At 44.5% G+C, this 25,763-nt stretch overlaps 3 protein-coding genes across 6 annotated transcripts in view; 2 read left to right on the plus strand and 1 right to left on the minus strand.

Annotated features, from left to right (window-relative positions):
- The window catches only part of TNFRSF17 (TNF receptor superfamily member 17), an 80,533-nt gene extending 71,461 nt beyond the window's left edge, over positions 1 to 9,072 (plus strand). For 2 of the 3 annotated variants that reach the window (XM_036824823.1, XM_036824824.1), the window contains 4 exons: positions 5,190 to 5,307; positions 6,486 to 6,603; positions 6,958 to 7,089; positions 8,593 to 9,072. In XM_036824823.1, coding sequence (XP_036680718.1) covers positions 6,486 to 6,603; positions 6,958 to 7,089; positions 8,593 to 8,882 — 540 coding nt within the window. In that variant the 5' untranslated portion in view covers positions 5,190 to 5,307 and the 3' untranslated portion in view covers positions 8,883 to 9,072. Of the gene's footprint in view, positions 1 to 5,189; positions 5,308 to 6,390; positions 6,604 to 6,957; positions 7,090 to 8,592 lie in introns of those variants that run through there. The other variant, XM_036824825.1, reaches the window with a different exon arrangement.
- Positions 9,073 to 9,275: 203 nt separating this feature from the next.
- On the minus strand, positions 9,276 to 10,946 carry LOC118880812 (V-type proton ATPase subunit B, brain isoform-like). Its single transcript, XM_036824821.1, has one exon. The coding sequence runs from the start codon at positions 10,565 to 10,567 to the stop codon at positions 9,410 to 9,412; it is 1,158 nt and encodes a 385-aa protein (XP_036680716.1). The 5' UTR covers positions 10,568 to 10,946; the 3' UTR covers positions 9,276 to 9,409.
- A 3,195-nt stretch (positions 10,947 to 14,141) lies between these two features.
- SNX29 (sorting nexin 29) overlaps positions 14,142 to 25,763 on the plus strand; it is a 569,335-nt gene continuing 557,713 nt past the window's right edge. Inside the window, exon 1 of one of the 2 annotated variants that reach the window (XM_036826193.1) lies at positions 14,142 to 14,254. In XM_036826193.1, the coding sequence (XP_036682088.1) occupies positions 14,248 to 14,254 (7 nt within the window). In that variant the 5' untranslated portion in view covers positions 14,142 to 14,247. Of the gene's footprint in view, positions 14,255 to 14,275; positions 14,395 to 25,763 lie in introns of those variants that run through there. The other variant, XM_036826192.1, reaches the window with a different exon arrangement.

A 25,763-nucleotide genomic window follows, 5' to 3' on the forward strand; every position in this document is an offset into this window, starting at 1 on the left:
TCAAACTCAAACACATTCTGCCTTCCACCCTTGCGGTGCCCCTTTGCTTCATCATCCCTTGAAATTCTAGCATTTTAATTAATTTATTTGAAATTCCAGCAATTAATGCATAATGTTTGTTTCCTGACTTTGGTTTGGGGATGATCCCATTTATGTGGGGTCTCCCCCTGGTTATACTGCTCTAACCAAACTTGGGCAAACAACCTTCCCAGAGGTTGAATGGCTCTGAGCTTCCTGTTAATGATAACAAAATCAATAAAGTTTGCTGAGCACTTCCTCTGGTCCAGGAACTGTGCTCATAAATTATTTGCACATAAATTTATTATTTTTTAAAATAAATAAATTTATTTATTTATTTTTGGCTGTGTTGGGTCTTCGTTGCTGCACGTGGGCTTTCTCTAGTTGCAGTGAGCGGGGGCTACACTTTGTTGCGGTGCGCGGACTTCTCATGGTGGTGGCTTCTCTTGTTGCGGAGCACGGGCTCTAGGCACGTGGGCTTCAGTAGTTGTGGCACGTGGGCTCAGTAGTTGTGGCTTGCAGGCTCTAGAGCGCAGGCTCAGTAGTTGTGGTGCATGGGCTTAGTTGCTCTGCGGCATGTGGGATCTTCCCGGACCGGGGCTTGAACCCATGTCCCCTGCATCAGCAGGTGGATTCTTAACCACTGCGCCACCAGGGAAGTCCTGCATATAAATTTATGAGTTCTAGAGATTATCTTACTTAATCCTGGCAACAATCCCAGGAAGTTGATATATTATCAAGGACATTGTTACAGATAAGGAAACTGAGGCTCAGAGAGGTTAGACCACTTGCCCAAGGCCACACAGGATCCACTGTGGTGAAGCTGGGCTTCAGATTTTTCTGGCTCCAAAACTTGTGCCTTAATCATAATGCTGTGCCACTCTGCGGGCAGGATCTGGACAGTTCTTAGTGAATCATTTCAACTGTAGGTTCAAAACAACAAGATTAAAGAGGTGCATTAGTCAAGGATGGTCAGGGGAGCTGAGCCACCATGAGTGGTACAGCGTAAGGGACATATTGTAGGAATCAGACCTTCCACAATTGTGAGAGGAGCTGGGGAGGTGAGGACCAGAGGAATCACCGACCAGTTGATCTGAGAAGTTGGGAACATCCAGTTGCTAACAGAGGGCCGTGAGGGGGAGCTTGTACAGTTGTGTGTGGCCCCCGCCTCTGTGAATCAGCAGGTAAGCTGATGGCAAGATGGTAGGGCTGGGGCTGCTGTTGGTCAGCACGGCCAGCAGGTGGGAAGAAGAGCTGGATGTAGAGCAAAGGAGAAGGAGGATGTACCTGAACCCATTAGGCATCTTTGTGACCATCCATCACTGCATGCGACTGTGATGTCCTTCGGAGAACAGTGGCTGCGGCTTCCCATCCGCTTTCCCAGTCTCATTCATGTTCCTCTGTTGGCCAGCTCTATCCTGGAACCGTGCAGGGATGGGGATTCTGGGAGACACAGCTCCCACAGTAACCAGGTAGCACAGCATAGCACAAAGGTTATTCAAGGAGGTCAACAGAAGGCAAGGATTGGATGTGTAGTCAAGGGCCTTGCGATGGTTAATTTTATGTGTCAATTTGATGGGGCCCAGATATTTGGGAAAAGATTATTCTGGTTGTGTCTGTGTGGGTGTTTTTGGATGTGATTAGCATTTGAATGAGTACACCGAGCAAAAGTAGACTGCCCTCATCCAGAGAGTTGAAGATCTGCCTGACTATTGAGCTGGGACACCAGTCTTTTCCTGTCTTCAGACGTTGAAACATCAGCTCTTTTTGTGTCTCGAGCTTGCTGGCTCTTGGACTGAAACTACACCATCGCTGTTGACTTTCCTGGGTCTCCAGCTTGCCAACTGCACATCTTAGGACTTCTCAGCCTCCATAATTGTGTGAACCAGTTTCTTAGAGTAAATCTCTTTCTCTCTATATGTACATTCTGTTGGTTCTGTTTCTCTGGAGAACCCGGACTAATGCAGGTCTAGATTTCCCTCTCCAAGTGAAAAATCTACTGAAGTCCTGGGAAGAACTTGTGTACTGTTGGTTTGGAGTTAAGAGCTAAAAGGTCAAAGTGTTCTGCTGTGAAAGCTTGCTGATAGTTTAGTAATTTGGATAAAGGATCTTTTAAATGGATGGAATTTTCCTTGCAGAACACGCTAATGTCTTTGGAAGTTTGAGGCAGCGTCTCTTCGCTTCTTTAGAGCGTTGAGTGACTGCTGAAGCTTGATGCTGACTTGGGGATTGGTTTTCCTCCCTGTTGTTTCTGTGTAGAGCGAGGTCAGACCCAGCACTCTTTTGGTGATGTTATCACATCAACAAACTTTATCACGAAACTTAAAAAAAAAATCCTTGCTTTAAAACCATGCTACTTCTGTTTTACTGTGACTCTGCTAAATCCCCAAATCACAGTCTTTGAGAACTGGAGGAAATTGTGGAGATAATCTGGCCTGAGTTTTCCCAAATTATGTTCCATAAAACATATATTCCTAAATGTTCATAGGTGGTCCTTGAAAAAAGGAATTCAATGACCAAGTAGGTTTGAAAAGGCTGCATACATTCTTTCCCTTTTGGAGAATCCAAATGCACTTTAATAAAGTTTGAGATGCCTCTTAGACTTGAAATGGATGTACCAAGTAGGCAGTTGGTAGATAGGTTTGGATTTCAGGGCCAAGGTTGGAGTTGGATATATAGATCTGGAAGGTAACACGTTTCAAACCATGGGAGCAGGGAATTCCCTGGTGGCCCAACTCTGCGCTTCCACTGCAGGGAGCATGGGTTTAATCCCTGGTTGGGGAACTAAGATCCTGCAAGCCACATGGCATGGCCAAAAAACCAAAAATGAAAACAAAACAAAAAACAAAAAACAAGCAAACAAAAAAACATGGGAGCAGATGAGATGATGAGGGAGAGTTTAGAAGGAATTAGTGTGTGAGGGCTGCAAGTGCTGCAGCTCTCTTGTGACCATGAGGGAAAGACCTGGGAATGGAGCCAAGACCCAGAAGATGGCATTGCTGAGGCAAGTGACAGAGAGAAACTTGGTCAAAAGTCGAGCTACTAAAGCTGATTTTACCGTTGGACTTTTCAGCAATAATACCAGTAAGTTCTTTTTGAACTTCAGTGTTTATGTCATTTCTTATGGAAAGAGTCCTGACTAGTATGACATCTCCCAAATCCTTTTGCACACTTATCTCTATCTGTCTGTGTTTCCCCACCTCCTTCCCTGTCATGGAGGAGAAGCAGCTGACCCTAAGATGCCAGAATTCACCAGTCACCCCTATCCTGAGGAGCAAAGGGGAAGGCCCTCAATCAGTGTCTATTGTCGACATTTCAGGCAAGAGTGGAGGAATTAGTTAAGAATGGGATAAAACGGTTAAGGATTTTATTTTTATTTTTGGATTGTTAGCAACCAACCCAAACTGACTCTGGCTAACTTAAGCCAAAATGGGATTTTATTGGAAGGATCACAGGTTTTCCTCACAGAATCAAAGAGAGAGCTGAACAAGCTGAACAGCAAACCGGGGGAAGGGGAGAGACCAGAGCTACCCTGGGGAGCCTCAGCAGGATGGCATCACCATCCTCTCTGGGCCGCCCATCCATTGATGTGGTACCGCTCCAAGGCCTGCGCTCTCTGGTTCAAGCTTGAAACAACTGGGGGAGAGAAGATGCTTGTGGGGAGAGAGCCTGAGGCAAGATGAAGCCTCCCGGCCTGGTCCCTAGAAGCCCACCCAGCACATCTGAGAGGCTTGGCAACATGCCAGTAGATGTCTGCAGTGACCTCTCTGAGGACAGAGCCATTCCTGGGCTTTTCCAAGACGCCCGAGGCCTACAAGGGATTAAGAGCAAACTCGGCAGGCCTTCACTGCTCGTACGGCTCAGTGAGGGTGCCGGGGAAGGACTTCCTTGGTGCTTTGGCTTTCAGGCCTCACACTGTCTCAGACTCTGCCCATCACTGATTTCTCTGACTTCTTTAATCTTTACTCTTCCCCCCTTAGCCTATGCTCTTCATCTTTGGGAAACTTTTCTTTCACTCTACTCTTTTCCCTCCTCCAAGCTCCCCAGTTGCTGTAGACTGAATGTTTGTGCCCCCCCACCCCAAATTCTTATGTTGAAACCTAATCCCCAGTGTGATGGCATTTGGAGGTCTTTGGGAGATTATTAGGTCATGAGGGTGGAGCCCTCATGAATGGGATTAGTGTCCTTATAAAAGAGACTCCAGGGAGATCTCCTGACCCCTCCACCATGAGAGTTTATAGTGAAAAGACAGCTAGCTCTCTGTGGGCTCTCACCAGACACCAAATCTGCTGACACCTTGATCTTGGATTTCCCAGCCTCCAGAACTGTGAGAAATATATTTTTGTTGTTTATAAGCCACCCAGTCTATGGTATTCTGTATAGCAGCCTGAATGGACTAAGACACCACACTTTAAAAAAATGATTCTTATTAAAAAAAAATCATCATTATTAAAAAAGTTATTCAAGCAGTACCAAAGATTTTTCAGTGAAAAGTAAGTTTTTAAAATTTTCTTCCACCCTGGACTTTATGTCTCTTGCCAGAGGCAGTGATTATTATCAGTCTCCTGAGTATCTTTCCAGATGTAGCCTATGTTTATATCTCTATATATAGACCCTACATATTTTATTTTGTAAACACAGGAGAGAAGATTATAAACACACTCTTCAGTACCTTGTATCTTCCACTTGGTGATGTATTGTTCATATCAGAGCACATTGGTCTCATTCTTTTTGATGGCTGTGTCGTATTCTACAGTGGATTCCCCACTGATGGTCAGGCTCTTGTGAATACAAATGATGTTGCAGTGCACGTCCTTCTACATGGGACTTCAGGCACCTGAGCCAGTACATCTGTCAGAAACAGTAGTGCTTTCTTTTCCAAGAGATATCAAAGCTCAGTTCTGGTTTCCACCAGACTTCCCAGGCGTGGCCCACCTTGGCCACCTCCTCTTTCTCTCCACTCCTTAAATACCTACAATATGCCCACTGACATACTCAAAGGCCACCAATGACCCCCTTCCTTAGTGCACCACCTCTGACTTTTCTGCAGAATTTGACCCCACTTCCTATCCTTTCCTGAAGCTCTCCTTGCTTGGCTGATAGGAGGGGTAATCTTTGTCCTTGCCTATCTCTAATCATGCTTTTCCTGTGTCCTTTCCTGTCTCCCAAAGGTCACCATTTGGCAGGAGCATGAGGGCGTGGGACCTGCTGGGCCAGCCCTTTCAGCTCCTGGTTGTCCCACCCAGGGTGTCACACCTGTTGACCTCACTGCCTGGACCCTAGAGGAATGTAAGATTTTGATTTATTTCTCAGTATGGTTAGAAACAAACGCATGTGATTCCATTTATGTAAAAAGGAAAATGCACCTCGCTATCTATCTATTTATCTGTCTATCTATCCCTCCATCCACCTACAGAAATCCTCCCAGGAGTTGGCCAAATAGAACACATTGGCAATAGCACAGAGAACTCTACTCAATACTCTGTAATAACCTTTATGGGAAAAGAATCTGAAAAAGAATAGATACAAGTATATGTATAACTAAATCACTTTGCTGTACACCTGAAACCAACACAACATTGTAAATCAACTATACTGTAATATAAAATAAAATAAAAATTAAAAAAAAAAAAGAACACATTGGCAGGCCTGTTTGCAAACTCTGTGTGATACACCAAAATACTAACAGTGATTATTTCTGGATGCTATGATTGCGGATAATTTTTCTACATGATTGCGGATAATTTTTCTACATGCTCATGGAACATAGATATTAATAATATATTAATAGTCATATATTATTATTATGTCCCAAACCTATCTTCCCCCCAACCCTCTTGCCAATTTAACTTTTACCCTAGAAATCCCTGTTTGTCGGAATTCTGGGATTCTTCCTAGGTTTAAAACCTGGTAGGCATGCTTCATATTCCTTCCCTCTCATATTCTATCTTCCTACTACACTTTGTGGTTATTCGAGTGAATTTCTATCTCCTCTGTTAGATTTTTAGTTCTTGAAGGACACAGACCTTGTCTTATCTCTCTCCATGGGGCCCATCACACAGCACAGCTCACAAACAGATGCTCCAAAGATGGTTACTGAACCTTCTGCTTGATGCCTCAGGCTTGTTGACATCCTGCAACTGTCACCTGCCTGAGAAATTTCCTCTATAAATAAGCAGTTTCTGTTTCAGGTATAAACCATAGCCCTTGCTACATACGCTCCATCTCTTACCCCACCCGGGCCTCAAACTTAGAAACTGGAATTAGTGTTGGTATTCAAATCCTTAGCCACGGTACAAGGAGTCAGCCCCCATAAGAACCAAGTCATTGATGTGAAGTTCTTTTTTTCCCTCGACATTCTAGTAGCTGTCATTACATTTGCTGGGGAATTCTCGACGAGATTTTACTCGTCCTCCCATGCTGTTCTTTCTGTGGTTTCCTTGTTTCTTTTTGCGATCCCGTTCCAGATGGCTCAACAGTGCTTCCAAAATGAATATTTTGACAGATTGCTGAATGCTTGCAAACCGTGTCACCTTCGATGCCCTAATACCCCTCCTCTAATATGTCAGCGTTATTGTAATACAAGTAAGTAATACTGCTCGAACAATTCCTCATTGGTGTGACGTCTTCTCTCTGTATTGACTTTATTCAAAGAAGAAGTATTACGGGGAAGGTGGTGAGATTTTCTGGATCAAAAAGAGGAAGAAAATTAGGCAACATTTAAATGCCAACAGGAACGAACAATTATTCAGAACTGAACTCAATTTTATTCTGCAATCTTAACAACAGAGATTTTTTTATCAGCTCTCCTAGTTAAGTATTGTTTAGAATTTAAAAGTCAATGCTGAGGAATTAGGGGAATTGGACGGCAAATAATCTTTACTTGATGTGGATATGATGTTATCAGTTCATTATCTCTCTGACATTCTTTTAATTCAGTGAAAGGAACAAATGCAATTCTCTGGACCTGTTTGGGCCTCAGCTTGATAGTTTCTTTGACAGTTTTCGTGTTGATGTTCTTGCTCAGGAAGATGAGCTCCGAGCCATTAAAGGACGAATTTAAAAACACAGGTTGGTTTGATGGTTGATCTTTGAAATCTGTTTCCAAGAGGTGGCTATGATGAATTTCAGTTCCTTTTCTTTTTTCATGTTGAGTGTCTCATCCGGTAAGGGCCCTTTTGAGTGTGTTAGATGACAGGTTAAATGAACTCTTGGAAGAAGCGAGCTTTCTTTTCAATTTTTACACCTTCTTTGCTGATGTCCTACAATGTCAGCCTTCCCCAACATTTTTTCTAATTACTCTTTTGAAGTACTGAGGCTTCCTTGGGAAACATCCATCTCTTTGACAAAGTTAGCACATTGATTAAACGTCATGCTATCAGAAAAGCTAGCCAGGTTTGGTACTATTGGGAAAAGTATATTTGGCAAGATCCGTGGCCATATTTTCATACAAATATAAGTGTTGTTTGCTTGGGTGAACATTTTACTGTGAAAAATGCTAGAAATGAATGCCAGTTGCTCCTGGATTATTTAAGCAATCATCTCAAAGATTTTTATCTTTATTAAGCAGTAGAGAACCAGTCCCAGAGAAGTGAATGTTCTACTTAAAGGCTTTGTAAGATCAAAATATTTCAGCACCTTTGCCCATGATCTAACTCCCGAACACTTTGCAGCCATTGCCCTATTTCTTTTGCATGTATTTTCCGTGCATAATCTGTAAAGCATCCACCTCATTTGCTTTCTAGTGCAGTAAAGGGAGGGAGATGGCTATTCCATATGATTTACTCATTTCTCTTTTTTTGCCTGGGGTCTGAGAGACAGGTGGGGAGTGACTTTAGTGTGACGTTTTGGAAGATGGAGTTACACTGCAGAAGGCTGAGGAAGTAGTAAACGTGCCTTCATAGACATATATGGGGATGTAGCGGAGACTCCTTCCTTCTGTGAGCATGACAGATTCATTTAAAAAAAAAAGTAATCTGCCACAAAATGCTCTGTAAGAGAAGCATCTTTACTGTGAATTCTAAAGTGTCACCCAACACTGATTTTGGTGTGCTGTAACATATGGTAATTTGTCATTTCACGTGTGTAAAAAGGCTCAGTACCTTAATGCATCCAAGGGCCAAGTGGGTGAGAAACGAATGTAGTGGGCTGCTTGAGGCTTCGGCGATAGGGGAGCCCGTGCCCTGCTTGAAGGAGACAGGTGCTATCGACTCCCAATTGTTTCCGTGTAGGAATGTTGGCTCCTAGTGGCCACATTTTGTTTTCTTAAAAAAAAAAAAAAAGAGGCCAGTTGTCTAGATTTGTATGTAAAATCTCTTGCTTTTCAAATGTGGGCCAATGTAAAACAGACAAGCAAACACTTAAAAACACTGTACGCCCTAAACCAAGCATGTCTTTGAACCCAGTGTGGCCCATGGTCTGTCAGTTCATGACTTCTAGTGTAGGACCCACTTATTTGTTCTGTGGGAAGAGACACATCTCACGATGCTTTGATCCCGGATGTGTGCTGCTAAGTCTGGCACAACCATGCGCCCTGAAAAGTTTAGGTTAACGGTTCTGTTTCTGCATAATCAGGATCGGCTCTCCAGAAGGAAGCTAATGCAGACCTGTATGAGAGCGACAATGGCGGGACTGGTGCGGAAACTCTTCTTTCGAGAGGCCTTGGGTACACAGTGGAAGAATGTACGTGTGAAGACTGTGTCAGGAGCAAACCAAAGGTCGATTCTGACCATTTCTTTCCACTCCCAGCCATGGAGGAAGGTGCAACCATTCTTGTCACCACGAAAACAAACGACTACTGCAACAGCCTGCTAGCTGCCTCCAGTGTCACGGGGACGGAGAAATCAATTTTCCCAGCTAATTAACCATTTCGATGGTATAGAGCTACTTGGAAAATCTTTTGTCAGAAGAAAAGGATGATGTATCAGATCTTTTTAGGATGATTGTACTTATCAGTGGATGATATGGCTTTTTGTTCTCTAATTCTGGAAAATCTTTGTTAGGTATATTTTTCTACCTTACTGTTGGGAGCTTAGCTGTGGAAACTTCCTTGGTTTCATGATTAAATTGACTCACTGAAAAAAAAAAAAGCACTGCAATGTGTAGATTCCATAGTCACACATTTCTGTGGCTAGACCACTTCTCTCCTATACACACACACATACATTTCAGGACAGACTGGATTTCTTTTTATTGTTAAAGGAAAGCAAGGTTATCCTATGTACTTTCTTTTTTTTTTTTTTTTTTTTTTTTTTTTTACCTATTCTTTGTTTTTAATTACAGGGTAACACAGTAAACTCCAACACAAAGGTGGGGATGGGGGAGTGCAAAAGGAATAAAGAAAACAGAACCAGTATTTCACAAGAGCATCGAGCCAGCGATGAAGTAGCAGCTAATGCTTTGCAGAGTCTCGAGGGTAGAATTCGCTCAAGGTGCTCTGAGGGATTCTCTTCAGCATTTCTTTGGGGAAGATTCGGAGCAGTTGCCAGCCAATGTCCAAAGTCTCATAGACAGTGCGGTTTTCGTAAGGACCCTGAGCAATGAAGTTCCTCTCAAACTTCTGCAGAAATTCCAAGTAAAGCAGATCATCTGAGGTAAGGGCTTCTTCTCCAACTACGGCTTTCATGGCCTGCACATCCTTACCAATAGCATAGCATGCATACAGCTGGTTAGATACATCGGCATGATCCTTTCTGGTCATACCTTCTCCAATAGCAGACTTCATTAACCGAGACAACGAGGGCAGCACATTAATAGACGGGTAAATCTGTCTGTTGTGTAGCTGTCTGTCCACATAGATCTGCCCCTCTGTAATATATCCAGTCAGGTCAGGGATGGGGTGAGTGATATCATCGTTAGGCATGGTGAGAATAGGAATTTGAGTAATAGAGCCATTTCTACCTTCCACTCTACCAGCGCGTTCATATATTGTGGCTAAATCTGTATACATGTAACCTGGGAAAACTCGTCGACCAGGAACCTCTTCCCTGGCTGCTGAAACCTCTCGAAGTGCTTCAGCATAAGAACTCATGTCTGTTAGGATAACCAATACATGTTTCTCACACTGATAGGCCAGGAACTCGGCCGTGGTTAGAGCCAAGCGAGGAGTGATAATTCGCTCAATAGTTGGGTCGTTAGCCAAGTTCAAAAAGAGGCAGACGTTGTCCATTGAGCCATTTTCTTCAAAGTCAGATTTGAAGAACCGGGCAGTTTCCATGTTTACACCCATAGCAGCAAATACAATCACAAAATTTTCCTCACTGTAGTCCACTACATCTTTGGATTTTTTTACCAAACCAGCCTGGCGACAGATTTGCGCTGCAATCTCATTGTGCGGTAAGCCAGCAGCAGAGAAGATAGGAATTTTCTGCCCCCTAGCAATACTGTTCATGCCATCTATGGCCAAAATGCCGGTCTGAATCATCTCCTCTGGATAGATCAGACACTGAGGATGGATTGGCTGGCCCACGATATCAAGGAAGTCTTCAGCCAGTACAACAGGACCTCTGTCGATGGGTTTTCCTGATCCATTGAATACCCGACCAAGCATATCCTCAGACACTGGCGTTCGGAGAATATCCCCAGTAAACTCACAGGATGTCTTCTTGGCATCTATACCTGAAGTCCCTTCAAATACCAGAACCACTGCTTTGGAACCACTAACTTCTAGAACTTGCCCACTCCTCTTCGTGCCATCAGGTAGTGTTAAGTGCACAATCTCAGCATATCTGGGAAACGTAAAGAAGGCTCAGAAATTCCTGGGTGGGTCCAAGGGAGGCACAAGGTGGCTGTGGGGTCAGCTGGTGGCCACAATGATCACATGGTTCCATCTGATGGGTTTGCAGCTCGATGTGGAATAGTGAATAAAAGGGTCAGTTCATCCTCAGGGTTCCTAGAATTGACTCTCGAGCATCCTATGTACTTTCTATCTACAGGAGAAGCCTAGAGCCAGCCACACTAATTCAGTGTGCAGTGCATGGCCAGTTCCTGACCTTGTGAGCTTTCAGCTTCATGGAGGCATCAGGCATTATTATAATCACATAAATAAACGTGTAGTTGCAAACTGTGATAAATGGGTACTAGGTATCATTTTTGCACGTACATGCAGGTAATAATAATGACAGCTAGCATTTATTTACCCTTACTAATGTGCTAGGGGTTGTTCCAAGTGCTTTACCTGTACTAACTCATTTAATATATACAACAAACCACAAGGTACGTGGATCATTATTATCTGCATGTTACAGATGATGACAGAAACTAAGTCAGAGCAAGATTACATAGCCGGTAAATGGCAGGGCCAGATTTAAACCCAGACATTCTGATCTATTCCCTTTTCCCTTTTCACATCAATTTAATTCCATTTCTGAGTTTCCCCATCTCTTTGGGCTAAAATCTTAGTCATTATTGGGAGAGGGTTGCCTTCCCTGGGTTGTGCAAAGGTCCTGAGGTGCTACGGAAAGGGCTGTGCAATAGGCAGTGCCCTCTGGTAATCTGTTGACTTTGATCATTGTTAAGATGCCCACTGGCACCACAGCAGAGACCCTGAAGGTCTTGGGGCTTTGTGGCTTTTGTGTCAGGTTTTGGGTATGGAGAAACTTGGTGGGAACTTTTTACCCACTCAGGGTCCATCATGGCTCCATTCCAGGCCTTTGAGGGCCATAGGAGACAACGCAGTATAGTGGTGAAGGCACTGGCTCTTGGAGTTTGACTCCAGGCTCTGTTACTAGGAAGTTATAGACATTGGGTGACTGTGAGAAAGTTACTTAACCACTCTATGCCTCAGTTTCCCCATCTGTAAAATGGGGATAATAATAGTATCTATTTATAATGTTGTTTTAAGGATTAAATGAAAATATACACACACATACATTTATTATTTATTTATTCCCATGAAAAGTTTCTGGTTCATGTTAAGTACTTTGTGTTAGTTACGTTGCCATCATGGTTTTTATTAGTGCTTTGAGGTCTAGTCTCTTTGAGGGCAGACACACACTCCTTTTCTGTTATATGGCCTGGGAATATTCCTCCTAGTTTCTCACAGGCCTTCTTCCTTCTCCCCTCACCCCCCTCAATGAGTTTAGATTTTTTCAAAAGCCCAGAAGAGCTGCTGACATCAGGCTTCTGATTCTTGGTCCTCCAGTACCAGGCTAAATCTCGGGAGGAAGGAATTACAGTACTTAAAGGGGAGTGGCTGGTGGTGGAAAATGTAAAGCACACTCTACGAGTTCAATAACCTATACCATCTCAAGTGCCATGAAGAAAGGGTACAGGGCGCTAGGAGAAGGTATAACACGTATCCTCATGACAATTCCATGAAGCAAGTATGTGATGTCTCACCAAAAGTTACAGAGGCAGACAGAGCTAAACTAGGCTTTCTGCGGGGGAGAGGAGGGATTCAGACACACTGACTCTTTAACTAGAATAACAAATTAGCAACAACTACAAAGTACAATTTTGAAAATGGGAAAAACAACCCCACCAACCAAACACACAAGTATTTTCATTTTTACATTCTATCATAGTCCCTGCACATGACTGTATTTTGACTTTTGACACAATTGTAATCATGGTGTACAGACCATTTTGCATGGGGCTTTTTTTTTTTCCAAACCGTGTGGCACGTGGGATCTTACCAGTTCCCTGACCAGGGATCAAACCCATGCCCCCTGCAGTGGAAGCATGTAGGCTTAACCACTGGACCACGGGGGAATTCCCTGAATGGGGCTTTTTAAAAACTTATTCTGTTATCACTGGCTTTTCCTTGCATTTCCATAACCTTTATAATTAGCACTTTAAACTATGAGATTCTTTGTGAGGTGGGCCATGATTTGCTTAGCTATTCTTCTGTAACCTGGCTTTGGTGCTTTTCACTTTTTCTCTATTATAAATAATGCTGCAGAGCATCCTTCTCCAAAGATCTCTCGATCTCTGCTGAATCCAAAAGGTAAATTCCCAGGGGCCAGAGAGTATGTGTTGAGAGGCAATGTAGTAGGAAGACCAAGGGGATGTGGGTCACGCAGAACTCGGCTGGAATTCTGGCTCCATTTCCCCGTGGGGGCCTCAATTCAGTGTTTTGTGGATCAAGACTTAGGAGTGGATCAATCGTCTCAGTCAGCATTGAAAAAAAGAAAAGTCGAAGAGAATACATTACCTACAGAATTGTTTTGTTAAACAGCTTCTTAAATATATGTATTTGTGTACTGGGTTGTGGTGTAAAATGCATTTTCTTTTACTCTGGGTTGTGGGCAAAACAAGTTGGGAAAACACTCCTTTAACCTTTCTGAGTCCCCTTTCCCTTATCTGTAAAATGGGGCAGTAACCTGACCTTCTTTCAAACACGACCCATCTACATTCACACCACTGCCACCACCCTAGCCCCAGGCACTAGTATCTCTTGCTAGACAATTGCAGTGGCCCCCTAACCAGCTTGCCCTTCTCCACCCTGCCGCATTACAATTCATTCTCAACCCAGGAAGAGGAATCACCTTAAAACCTAATTCACATTGCGTCACTCCCCTCCTTAAATTCTTGTAATGATTTCGCATTCCCTTATCTCCTTAGAGTTAGGCAGGAAAGTCCAACCCATTCACCATGGCCTGCAGGGCCCTCCACCCACCTCTTCAATCTCCTCTCTCACACCTCTTCTCCCTCACCCTTTCACTCCAGTCAACCCCTCCTTCTGGAACACCCTTCCCGTCGATCTTCCCGGGCCGTCTCCCTCTTACCATCCAGGTCTCTAAAGTCGTCTCTAGACAGTGGCTCCCCGGGACAGCCCACCTCCCCTGTCCCCACGCTTTGGCCCATTCCTCTTTTTAAGTTTCCCCGTTCCGCTTCTAGCGCTCTCTGGAACCGCGTTGTCTCGTTTCTCGTGGCCACCGTCCCGTCTGGCTCCCCGACAGAGGTGTGAGCCCAGGATGGCGGGGAGGCGTCCCGTCCGGTCCCCGCCTTGCTGATCGCGAGGCGTCGCTGCGGGGGTCTCCGGTCTGCCTCGGGCGTCCAGCAGACTCGGCGCGGCGAGCATCACCCCAACTCTGCCGCCCGGCGCGGGTGTTTACGTTCCGGGTCGGGGGGCGGGGCCGCGCCGGCTGGGTTCTACTTCCGGGGCGGGGCGGCAGGCGGGGCGGGGCGCGCCGTCTCCTGGCCTGTCTGGAGGGCTGCAGCGGCAGTGGCGGCGGCAGTGGCGGCAGTGGCGGCGGCACGGCAGGCACCGGCCCGGGGAGCGGCACCATGAGCGGTGAGTGGCGGCCTGGCCGCTGTCACCCGCCCCAGCCGCCCCGGCTCCCGCCGCACCAGCTGCACACTCCGGCCCCCGAGTCCCTGCGTCCCGCTCGCTCGCGGACCCCGTCCCATCGCTCCCAGTTTCCTGACCCCCATGTACGCCCAGTTCCTAGCTTCTGGTCACCTGCACTTTTCTGGCGTCCCGGGTCCAGGCACTCCTAGTCCCTTGACTCCTGTCCATCACTTACAACCGGCTCCTGGACACCTGTCCCCCAGATCGCCCAGTCCCTCCCAGTCCAGTTACCGACCCCCAGTTCTCAGACCTCCTGTGTCTCAGTCCCTCCTAACTCCTAGACTCCCTGAGTCCCAGTTCCAGTTGCGGGTCCCCCTGCTCCCCAGTCATTCCCACCACCCAGGCCCCTGTCCCCAGTCGCTCCGATCTACACACAGGCAAAGAGTGCCTCATTCTTAGTTTGCTGCCTCCTGAGCCTTGTGTACCCCGCTAGCTCTCGGTTCCAGAGGACGCTTGGTTCTCCTCATTTTCCCTCTCTGGTTCTGCTTCTTGTATTTTGGTTATTTTTTCATACTCCAGCTCCTTCCATTTCTTTTCCTAGCTCATTTGAGGTCTCCCTAGTCCTGCCCAGCAGCCCTTCCCCTCTTGTCCAATGCTGAGCTCATTTGGGGACCTCTGCCCTTCCCAGTCCGACCCTGTCCCTCCCACTGGGGAGCGGGGTGGTTTTGGTGGGAGGCTTGAGGTATGTGTGGACAGCTTGCCTTCAGTGTTTCTGAAGTTTAGTCCCTAGACTTGGACGCGTGTTCTCAGCCCTTTCCACTCATGAGATCCGTTGGTGTTTTGGTGCTAAGTCATTCCTGGGTGTAGTATGTAGAGATGGGAGTGACTCAGGGAAGCCTCGCAGCTGCCCTGACTGGGATCTGGATTTACTTAGGAGGACCCGCCTACCCTCCTTCTGCCTGTTTTCCCCTCACTGTGGAATAGCCTCTACAGAATCCTTGCAACCAGCCCAGCTGGCCCTGGCCTTGGACTCAGGCATGTCTGGAGGTCGAGGCGGGGCAAGGTGAAGGCCATGTGTCTCTCTTCATCTTTAACTTTTAAGTTAACTCTGTGGATCATTTTACATAACTTAGGTGCCTTTTGTTTTGCTATTCATGAGCAAGGTTTGTGAAATTGATGGTCCTAATGGGGGAACTGGGGAGGGGGGTTTTCCTGGGAGATAGTCCAGCTTCTGTTGTCAGATGATTTTTGGCCTCACTAGAGTTTCTGGTCCTTGAACATTAGTGATACCACAACAAAGATGCGATGAGCTGGTTTCCACCCAGGAGGTAGTACAGCCTGAAATAAGTGCAGACCTTGTGGGCAGACAGCTTGGGTTCAAATACCTGCTCTGCCACATAAACCTGTGTGATTTAGAGCAAGTTGCTCTGCCGTTCTGGAAGTCTCAGCAAAATGCGGATAAATAATAGTACCTGTATCCTAGGCTTGTTGCAATGACTAATGTTACTCAGGTAAAGCGAATGGTACTGTGCCCCTTACATGGTGTGTAGTCAGGAACTTGAGAGCTGCCATTGTTTCTGTAAGGATCCCTGTGGGGTTCAGGTGGGGTTGTTTTCTGGCCCAGCTCTGGGACAAGGGCTGGGGCTAAGAACGCCCTGAGAAGCTTTTCTTTTTTTTCTTTCTTTCTTTCTTCCTTCCTTCCTTCCTTCCTTCCTTCCTTCCTTCCTTCCTTCCTTCCTTCCTTCCTTCCTTCCTTCCTTTCTCCCTCCCTTCCTTCCTTTCTTTCTTTCTCTGTGTTGGGTCTTCGTTTCTGTGAGAGGGCTTCCTCTAGTTGCGGCAAGCGGGGGCCACTCTTCATCGCGGTGCGCGGGCCTCTCACTGTCGTGGCCTCTCTTGTTGCGGAGCACAGGCTCCAGACGCGCAGGCTCAGTAGTTGTGGCTCATGGGCCTAGTTGCTCCGTGGCATGTGGGATCTTCCCAGATGAGGGCTCAAACCCGTGTCCCCTGCATTAGCAGGCAGATTCTCAACGACTGCGCCGCCAGGGAAGCCCGAGAAGCTTTTCTTTTTAATGTGACCATGGAGTCTCTGCCTTGAGCTCACAGTTCTGGACCATTCTCTCTACTGTCTTCATTGGGAGCAAGTGAAATTGACAAGCCAAGGGAAACTGACCAATGTATACTTTAAGGATCAACTTACTGTCAAAACTAAGGAAGTTTTAAAATTCAGTTAAAAAACCCCATTAGGTCTAAGGTTAAACAAATTACAGAAGAAAACCAACACATGGCTTTTTAAGGAAAAACCATGAAGGATGAAAGCCTTCTTTTGGAAAGATTGTAATTGAGGCAGAAAAAGTGGTTGCTGAGGATTGGAAGGGAAAGTCCAAGGTATTTTCCACCTATGGGATTAATAATTGGCACATAAAATAATGTGGCATGGAAATATTTACTCTCTTTTGCGTATTTTTTTTAAAGAAAATTTCAAGCAAAAAAAAGTGGAGAGAATAGTCTAATGAACAATTACCAACTCATGACACTTCACCCACATACCTGTCTACTTCCTACCTCTCTCCCCAGTTTATTTTGAAGCAAATCCTAGACACCCAGCAAATCCTATCATTTCTCCTTGCTCTTTTTTTTTTTTTTGGCTGCGTTGGGTCTTCGTTGCTGTGCGCGGGCTTTAGTTGCAGCGAGCGGGAGCTACTTTTCGCTGCGGTGCGCGGGCTTCTCATTGCGGTGGCTTCTCTTGTGGAGCATGGGCTCTAGGCCCGCAGGCTTCAGTAGTTGCAGCACACGGGTCAGTAGTTGCAGCACGCAGACTTCAGTAGTTGTGGTGCGCGGGCTCAGTAGTTGTGGCTTGCAGGCCCTAGATCGCAGGCTCAGTACTTGTGGTGCACGGGCTTAGTTGCTCCACAGCATGTGGGATCTTCCCAGACCAGGGATTGAACCCATGTCCCCTGCATTGGCAGGTGGATTCTTAACCAGTGCGCCACCAGGGAAGTCCTATATCATTTCATCTGTAAATTTTTTTTTTTTTTTTTTTCATCTGTAAATTTTTAAAAAAATATTTCTCTCTAAGATATAGGGACTCCTTTTTAAAAAAAATAACTCAATTCCATTATCATACCTATAGGAAATGACCAGTAATTCATTAATATCAGATATTCAATGTTAAATTTCCATGATTGCCTTATAATTTTATTTTACAGTGTATTTTTGTTTTGGCCACGCCGCATGGCTTGCCCGATCTTAGTTCCCCGACCAGGGATTGAACCCAGGCCCCGGCAGTGAAAGCTCTGAGTCTTAACTGCTGGACTGCCAGGGAATTCCCTATAGTGTATTTTTAAAAGTCAGGGTCTAAATATGGTTTAAACAATGCAAATTGGTTTGTCTTTTAATTTTTTTAGGTCTCTTTCTCTCTTTTTAAGTTTTTTTTTTTTAATGTTTAACATATTTACAGAATTGTGCAAACATCACCATAATAAATTTTAGAACATTTCCATTACTCCAAAAAAGAAACTTCACACCCGTTAATAGCTCTTCTTCATTTTCTGTTCCTTCAGCCCCAGGCAACCACTAATCGACTTTCTCTCTCTATGGATTTGCCTAGTCTGGATATTTCATATAAATCAAATCATACAATATGTGACCTTTTGTGTCTCTTTTCACTAAGTATCATGTTTTTAAGATTCATCATGTTGTAGCATGTATCTGTACTTTATTCCTTTTTGTGACTGAATAATATTCTGTTGTACGGATATTCCACATTTTGTTTATCCATTCATCATTTGACAGACATGGACTTGTTTCCACCTTTTGGCTATTATGAATAATGCTGCTGTGAACATTCACGTACAAATTTTTGTGTGGATAATATGTTTTCATTTCTCTTGGACAGATATCTAAGAGCAGAATTGCTGAGTGTATTTGAGGAACTGTCAGACTGTTTTCCAAAGCAGCTGCACCATTTTCCATTCCTGCATCATTTACAGCACTGTAAAAAGGTTCTGGTTTCTTCCTGCCCTCACCAATAGTCTTTTTGATAATAACCATTCTAGTGAGTGTAAAGTGGTATCTCTAGTGAGTGTAAAGTGGTATCTCTTTGTGGCTTTGATTTGCATTTCCCTAATGAGTAATGATATTGAGCATTTTTTCATGTGCTTGTTGGCCATTTGTATATTTTCTCTGGAGCAATGTCTGTTCAGATTCTTTGTCCATTTTTTTTTTTTTTAATTGGATTGTTTTTATTGTTGAGCTGTAAGAATGCTATATAATTTCTGGCTACAAGTTCCTTATCAGATATCTTTGCAAAACATTTTCTCCTGTTCTGTGGGTTGTTTTTGACTTTCTTGATGGTATCCTTTGAAGCACAAAGTCTTTTTTTTTTTTTTAAAGTTATACAATTTTTATTTATTTATTTATTTATTTATGGCTGTGTTGGGTCTTCGTTTCTGTGCGAGGGCTTTCTCCAGTTGCGGCAACTGGGGGCCACTCTTCATCGCGGTGCGCGGGCCTTTCATTATTGCGGTCTCTCTTGTTGCGGAGCACAGGCTCCAGACGCGCAGGCTCAGTAATTGTGGCTTACGGGCCTAGTTGCTCCGCGGCATGTGGGATCCTCCCAGACCAGGGTTCGAACCCGTGTCCCCTGCATTGGCAGGCAGATTCTCAACCACTGCGCCACCAGGGAAGCCCCACAAAGTCTTTTTTTAAGCTATGGGTTCCCCTTTCATCTCTCCCGTTTTTTTTGCCCCCTTGCCATTTTTTTTGAGGGTAACAGTTTATCCTGTTAGGTTTCTTTGTGGGATTTTGCTGATGGAATCCTTTTGGTGTACTTTGACATGTTTCTCAGTTTCTCGCGTAGCCTATAAATTGGCAATTAGAGTCTGTTGTGTCTTGTAGCTGAAAATATTGGAGTGGAGGCAGAGGTCAGATGGGTACAAGGCCAAATACATTAAGTGCAAATCACCAGGAAGTGGAATGGTTAGGTAATGCATGCACAAGATAAATGGGCATCACGGGGCCAGGAACAACTAAGATGACCGTTAATAGGGGAGTGGACAAATATATGTGGTATGGTCACATGATGGAAAACCTCAAAGATGTTAAAAGGAATAAATTAGATTTATACACATCACTGTGGCTATATCTCAACATTAATGTTCTCTAAAAAGAAGCAAGGTACAGAATTATATTTAAAATGTATACCTTGATGCACATCAAAACATGCACATAAAACAATGTTTATGGATTCATGTATGTGTGTAGAAGTAAACAAATTGCTAGGAGGATGGATACCTGCCGGATGTGGGTGGTTGTTCCAGTGTGATAGTGTGATGATTTACTTGTTTCTCTTTAAAGAATCCGGTAGGTAGGAATACTTGATCATCTGCCTCTACTAGCTAAGGAATTCTGATTTTCAGATAATGCTTTTGCTCTTACTGGGGAAAGTAGAACTTGGAGGGTCAGAAAGTCATTGTGATTCTCAAGCACTGTCTTTGGTAAGACTTTATAGTTGAAGCTACTTGATGCTCATTTCCATCAGTAATTACTCTGTCACGAATCCTTCTTAAGTTAGAAAGACCCTGAAACCCCCATTTCAAGGCCTGGGGAAAGCCAGACCCAGAGAGGTCAAATAATGAGTGAAGCAGACAAGCTCTAAGGGCCTGAAACACCAGAGTTGGGGACTTAGTGGGTAATTTACTGCTGTGTCTTGTCTGATGTTTAGGTTCATTTTGGCAGCTTTTTTCTTATTTTTCTGGAATGTTGAAGGTCATGATTTTCTCTTTGGCATTGACTGCGTCATCTCCAGCAGTGGCTTGTATTTGGAATAAAGGATCAGCTGATGGTGGAGGGGGAGATAAATTAGGAGTTTGGGAATAACATACACACTACTATATATAAAAAAGGTAAACAACAAGGACCTACTGCATAGCACAGGGAAGTATATTCAATATCTTATAGTAACCTATTATGGAAAAGAATCTGAAAAAGAATATATATATATATATATCTATGCCAAATCACTTTGCTGTACACCTGAAACACAACACTGTAAATTAACTGTACTTCAATTTAGAAAAATGGTTAAAAAAAGAATCAGCTGAAATGAGTGAACGGAAAAAAGAATAGCTGTGGTCATTCAAAGCAGAAAAAGTGATGATATCACCTTTTTCCCCCCCAGTGAAGGCACTGGGCTGATCTGTTATGGCAGATTGTAAGAAGAAACTGTTCCACTGTCAGCAAACATTTGACTGCCTGCCTCTCTTGTGAGCACGTGGCAATGGCCTCAGTCCCACTGATCTCCACTCTCCCGCTTCCCGGTTGCATGGCTGTGCCTGGGTGACCAACAGGAAGTCAAATGCTCAGAGGTCTTAAATTTTGGAACTAAATTCTCTAAATTCTGGCAATGTGAACATAATCCCAGATAAAGCACCTCCCGTCCTGCTACCGTCTTGCCTGCACACAGGCCATGCATTCTCAACGGGGTGATATCACCCCTGTGGGGGAGAAACATCTATTCTTGTGTCTAAAGCACAGATATGCATGATGTACGATACATCTGTGGTATTAAAATTTCATGGCGGGGGTGATTAAGGAAAAAATGTCTAAAAAGGATCCTGACAGAGAATGAGAAAAAGCTTGAGAAATGTTGACATAGGCTGAAGTAATTTTATCACTATCATATAAATTCACATTTTGCTTTTACCCTTAACATTTCTGGATAAAACTTTATCATATTGCTACATGGTCTTCATATTGATCACTTTTATGGACTTCATAATCCATCAGTAATCCATCATTATACATATGGCATAACTTTTAAATTACTGACTTTACTTGTGGAAACTTATCCCCCCCCCCACCTTTTTTTCCTTTTTGTTCCTATTATACATAATGATGCAGTGAACATTTTTGTTCAAGGTAGTTTTTCTTCCTTTTGATGATGTCTTTAGGATGATTTCCCTGAAGTAGTGTTAACATGAAAGTGTTGATGGTTCTTGATTGCTCTTTCCGCCAAAGCAATTGCACTTGTTTAAAACGCTACCAGTGAGGGGCTTCCCTGGTGGTGCAGTGGTTAAGAATCTGCCTGCCAATACAGGGGACACAGGTTCGATCCCTGATCCGGGAAGATCCCACATGCCGCGGAGCAACTAAGCCCGTGCACCACAGCTACTGAAGCCCGCGTGCCTAGAGCCCGTGCTCCGCAACAAGAGAAGCCACCGCAGTGAGAAGCCTGCGCACAGCAATGAAGAGTAGTCCCCGCTCGCCGCAACTAGAGAAAGCCCTCGCGCGCGAAGCAATGAGGACCCAACGCAAAAAATGCTACCAGTGAGAGTGAGGCAGTGGTAGCAGCAGAGCCTGGCCAGAAATTCAGGGTTCAACATTCAGCAGTCATTTGTTGGATGACAATTTGGCGCATCTTCTGTCACTTAGCAGAGGGCTGTACTGTCGGTGTTTGTTGAAGGGAATTGAAAGAATGTACCCAAAATGTTAGAGTAATGGGTATGTTAACCAGGACTCTTCCTCCCACACACCCGGCCGCGCCACGCAGCTTGTGGGACCTTAGTTTCCCGACCAGGGATCAAACCCGGGCCCCAGCAGTGAAAGCACTGAGTCCTAACCACTGGACCACCAGGGAATTCCCCAGGACTCTTTTCAATTGCATGTGGTGGAAGCTGATTCCAACACAATGGGAGTTTAAAGCATCTTGTGCTGGAAAGGTCTAGGGATAGCCTGGCTTCAGCCTCAGCTGGTGCTTAGTCATCAGGACCACCTTTCTGTCCAGCTCGCAACTCTCAATACTTTCCTCTCTGTTGGCTTCACCCTCAGGCAACCTCCCCTCCGTGGAGGCAAGACGGCCCCTAGCAGCTCTTGGGTCACATCCTACAATGTAGCAACACCCAAGCGGGCAGGCCTTTTCTAGTTGCTCCGGCAGAAGTCCTGGGGCTGACTCATAGTGGTCTGGCTGGCCTCGCGGCCATCCTGGAACCAACGCATCACCGTGGCTCTGGCTGCCTATGCTTGGATCATATGCCCAGTCCAGAGCCCAAGGGTGGCATCTGTCCCGCTTGTTGTCTGGATGGAGGAGGAACTGAAGGGGGAGGGAGGGCTCTTGTCATTTGGTGGGGGGTGGTCAAGGAAGACCTCGCAGGGAAGGTGATGTCTCAGCAGAGACCCGAGGGAGGCAAGGGTGACTCCTGAGCAGCTGGACAGGTGAGGATGCGTTTTGCTGAGGTGGGAAAGGCTGTGGGAGGAGCAGCCTGAGGCCGCCAGGGAGAGTGAGGGCCCTTTCCCAGCCCTGACTTGTGCTCACCCATCCAGAAGCCCTCAGAGGCCTGTGCTCCCCGGCTTCCCACGAGGAGGGAACTTGCCCACTGGCACCCCGCTTCTCCTTGCCTGTGTCTGCATAGTTTGGAATCTGCTGTTTCCTCCTCCACCTTAAAAAAAAAAAAAAAAAAAGCAAAACCCCCAAATGACATTAAAGACTATTGTGAAAACAATATACCTATAAATATACCTTTCTAACATATTAAATATTTAGATTTTTAGGTATTCCACTTCTGTCTATGTTCAAAGCATATGCATTTTACCTAATTGCATTGAGTCTACATTTGAATTAGTGTTTTCACTTATTATAGCATTTACCCATGTTCCTTCTCTTCACAATTATTTAAAAATGCTGCGTAACATTCCACTAAATTGACATGCTGCAGCTATTTAACCTTTCTCCCATTGTAGGAAAAGAAAGTAAATTCCATTTATGATGTTCTAGGATGGAGTTGGCAAACGTTTTCTGTAAAGGGCCAGCTAGTAAATACTTTCTGCTTTGTGGGCCATCTGATCTCCATCCCAACTACTCATCCCTGTTGTATAAAAGCAGCACGGGCAATACGCAAGTGAAAGCACGTGGCTGTGTTCCAATAAAACTTTATTTAGAAGACCTGCAGTTTGGGGGCTGTAGGTTGCTGACCCCTGTTCTAGAACGCTGTGGGAAAAATCTGCACCCCTGAAACCATGTTTAGGCAGGCATCATGTTGCAGTGGAAAAACACTTGCACTCAGGCAATCCTGGATTTAACTCCGATTTGAAGAACCTGAGCAAGTTGTTGAACTCCGACTCTTAATTCCCTCATCAGAAAATGGAAGTGAAAGTGAGTGATGAATGTACAATGCCTTACTCGGTACCTGGAAGACAGAGAGACTGGTAAGGAAGTTACTTATTACTTTTCTCATAATCCCAACCCCCCCACCCTGGCCCATTCCTCCATAGCTTAGTTTCCCAGGAGTCAGGAAGGTGCTTTGATGTTCTTGTAGTTTTTGGTATTCCCTGCTCGTTGCTTTCCAGGACTCTGCACTGGTACTCATTACCAGTGGTGCATTCCTGTATCCCTGGAGCTTTACGAGCAATGGGGAATTTCATTTTTTAAAAAAATTGAAGTATAGTTGATTTACAATGTTGTGTTTCAGATGTACAGCAAAATTATTCTGTTATACATATATATGTATTCTTTTTAAGATTGTTTTTCATCATAGGTTATTATAAGATATTGAATATAGTTCCCTGTGCTATACAGTAGGTCCTTGTTATCTACTTTGTATGTAGTAGTGTATATCTGTTAATTCCAAATGTCTAATTTATCCCTCCCCCTCTTTCCCCTTTGGTAATCATAAGTTTGTTTTCTATGTCTGTGAGTCTGGTTCTGTTTTGTAAATAAGTTCATTTGTATCATTTTTTTTTAAGATTCCACATATAAGTGATAACATGATAATTTGTCTTTCTCTGTCTGATTTATTTCACTTAGTAGGATAATCTCTAAATTTATCCATGTTGCTGCAAATGCCAATATTTCATTCTTCTTTATGGCTGAGTTGTATTCCATTGTGTATATGTACCACATCTTCTTTATCCATTCATCTGTCGATGGACATTTAGGCTGCTTGCATGTCTTGGCTATTGTAAATAGTGCTACTGTGAACATAGGGGGGCATGTATCTTTTCGAATTCGAGTTTTCTCCCAATACGTGCCTAGGAGTGGGCTTGCTGGATCATATGGCAACTCCATTTTTAGTTTTTTAAGGACCCTCCATACTGTTCTCCATAGTGGCTGCATCAATTTACGTTCCCACCAACAGTGTAGCAGAGTTCCCTTTTCTCCACACCCTCTCCAGCATTTGTTATTTGTAGACTTTTTGATGATGGCCATTCTGACCATTGTGTTTCCCTGGAGCTTTGCCAGCAATGAAGAATTTCAGTTTAAATGTTTCTTGGTGAATTTAGCTAGTTATACAGTGGTAACATGTGGTGGTTGATTTGGTAAGTTTATAATTTGCATTTCTCCAACCATGAGGGAAGATACACTTTCTCTTCAAAGTATTTGCACACTGCAGTTTTTCTTTTTTTTTTTCTGCAGCAAGGATTGGCAGACTGGGCTGGCCACCTGTTTTGTAAATAAAGCTTTATTGGAACCCAGCCATACCCATTCTTGCTATTGTCTCTGGCTGCTTTTGCACTCTGATTGAGTAGCTGTGACAGGGACCATCTGGCTTGAAAAGCCAAAAATATTTACCATTTTGCTCTTTACAGAAAATATTTGCCGACCTCTGCTCTAGAGGGAATTCTTTGCCCATTTATGAGTCCACTGTTGACCCAGTCTTTGTTCTCAGGCATCACAAGGCCACTTGGATGGCCCGAGCCCATCTGCCTCCAAGCAGAGTCTGCCTCTTTCCATTGTATGGTGAAGGAAAGTCTGTCCTTTTGTCCTCCTCCAGCTGTGCCACTTTACCCCACAATACTGGGACCCAGTGCCCTGACTTTGGGGGTGAATGATTGTCCATTTTATCTGTTCATGTGCTAATGCAGACAAAACTAGTGCTTCACTCATGCAATGTGCATTGCATGCACGAGGCCATTCTGGTCCTCTCCATTTAAAGCAGCCACTTGAGGGACTACAGAACCGAACCCCGGAGTCTTGATCCAACAGTTGTTGAGTTCCTTCTGTGAGGAGGGGAACCAGAAACACAAATCATCTGAGACAGCGCTCCACATGCTCACAGGGCTCCATAAAAATGCCGTGTTAATCGCAGTTTTGCAGGGTGCGTTGAACAAATCATATAATATCATTGACTGTATCATGTGTTTGTTATATGTCAGTAAGTCATTTGTTGTGTTCCAGATGTTATGGCCCCTGTGTAGATAATTCGGTGCAGGAGGAGATGGGAACAAAAGGGCCTTTGGCCAGAGCTGGGAACAGCCATTGTGGAAGGGGTGGCCCTCACAGAGGGCCTGGCCGCTCTCGTGAAGGAAGAGCTGTGCTGGACAGGGCAGCAGAGAAATGAGGTGGAGGCTGGAGCGGCACGTGGGAGCAAGGCACGGCTTTTATTAAACTGGGGGGAGGTATTATGACATCCCCGTATGCTGTAGGAATTGCACAGATGAGAAGAAAGAATTGACGATGTTGGAAAAAGAGGGACCGTTGCTGGAGTATGTCCTTTTTTTTTTTTTTTTTAAATATTTA

The sequence above is a fragment of the Balaenoptera musculus genome, chromosome 15 (genome assembly GCF_009873245.2).
Source record: "Balaenoptera musculus isolate JJ_BM4_2016_0621 chromosome 15, mBalMus1.pri.v3, whole genome shotgun sequence".
Taxonomy (NCBI): domain Eukaryota; kingdom Metazoa; phylum Chordata; class Mammalia; order Artiodactyla; family Balaenopteridae; genus Balaenoptera; species Balaenoptera musculus.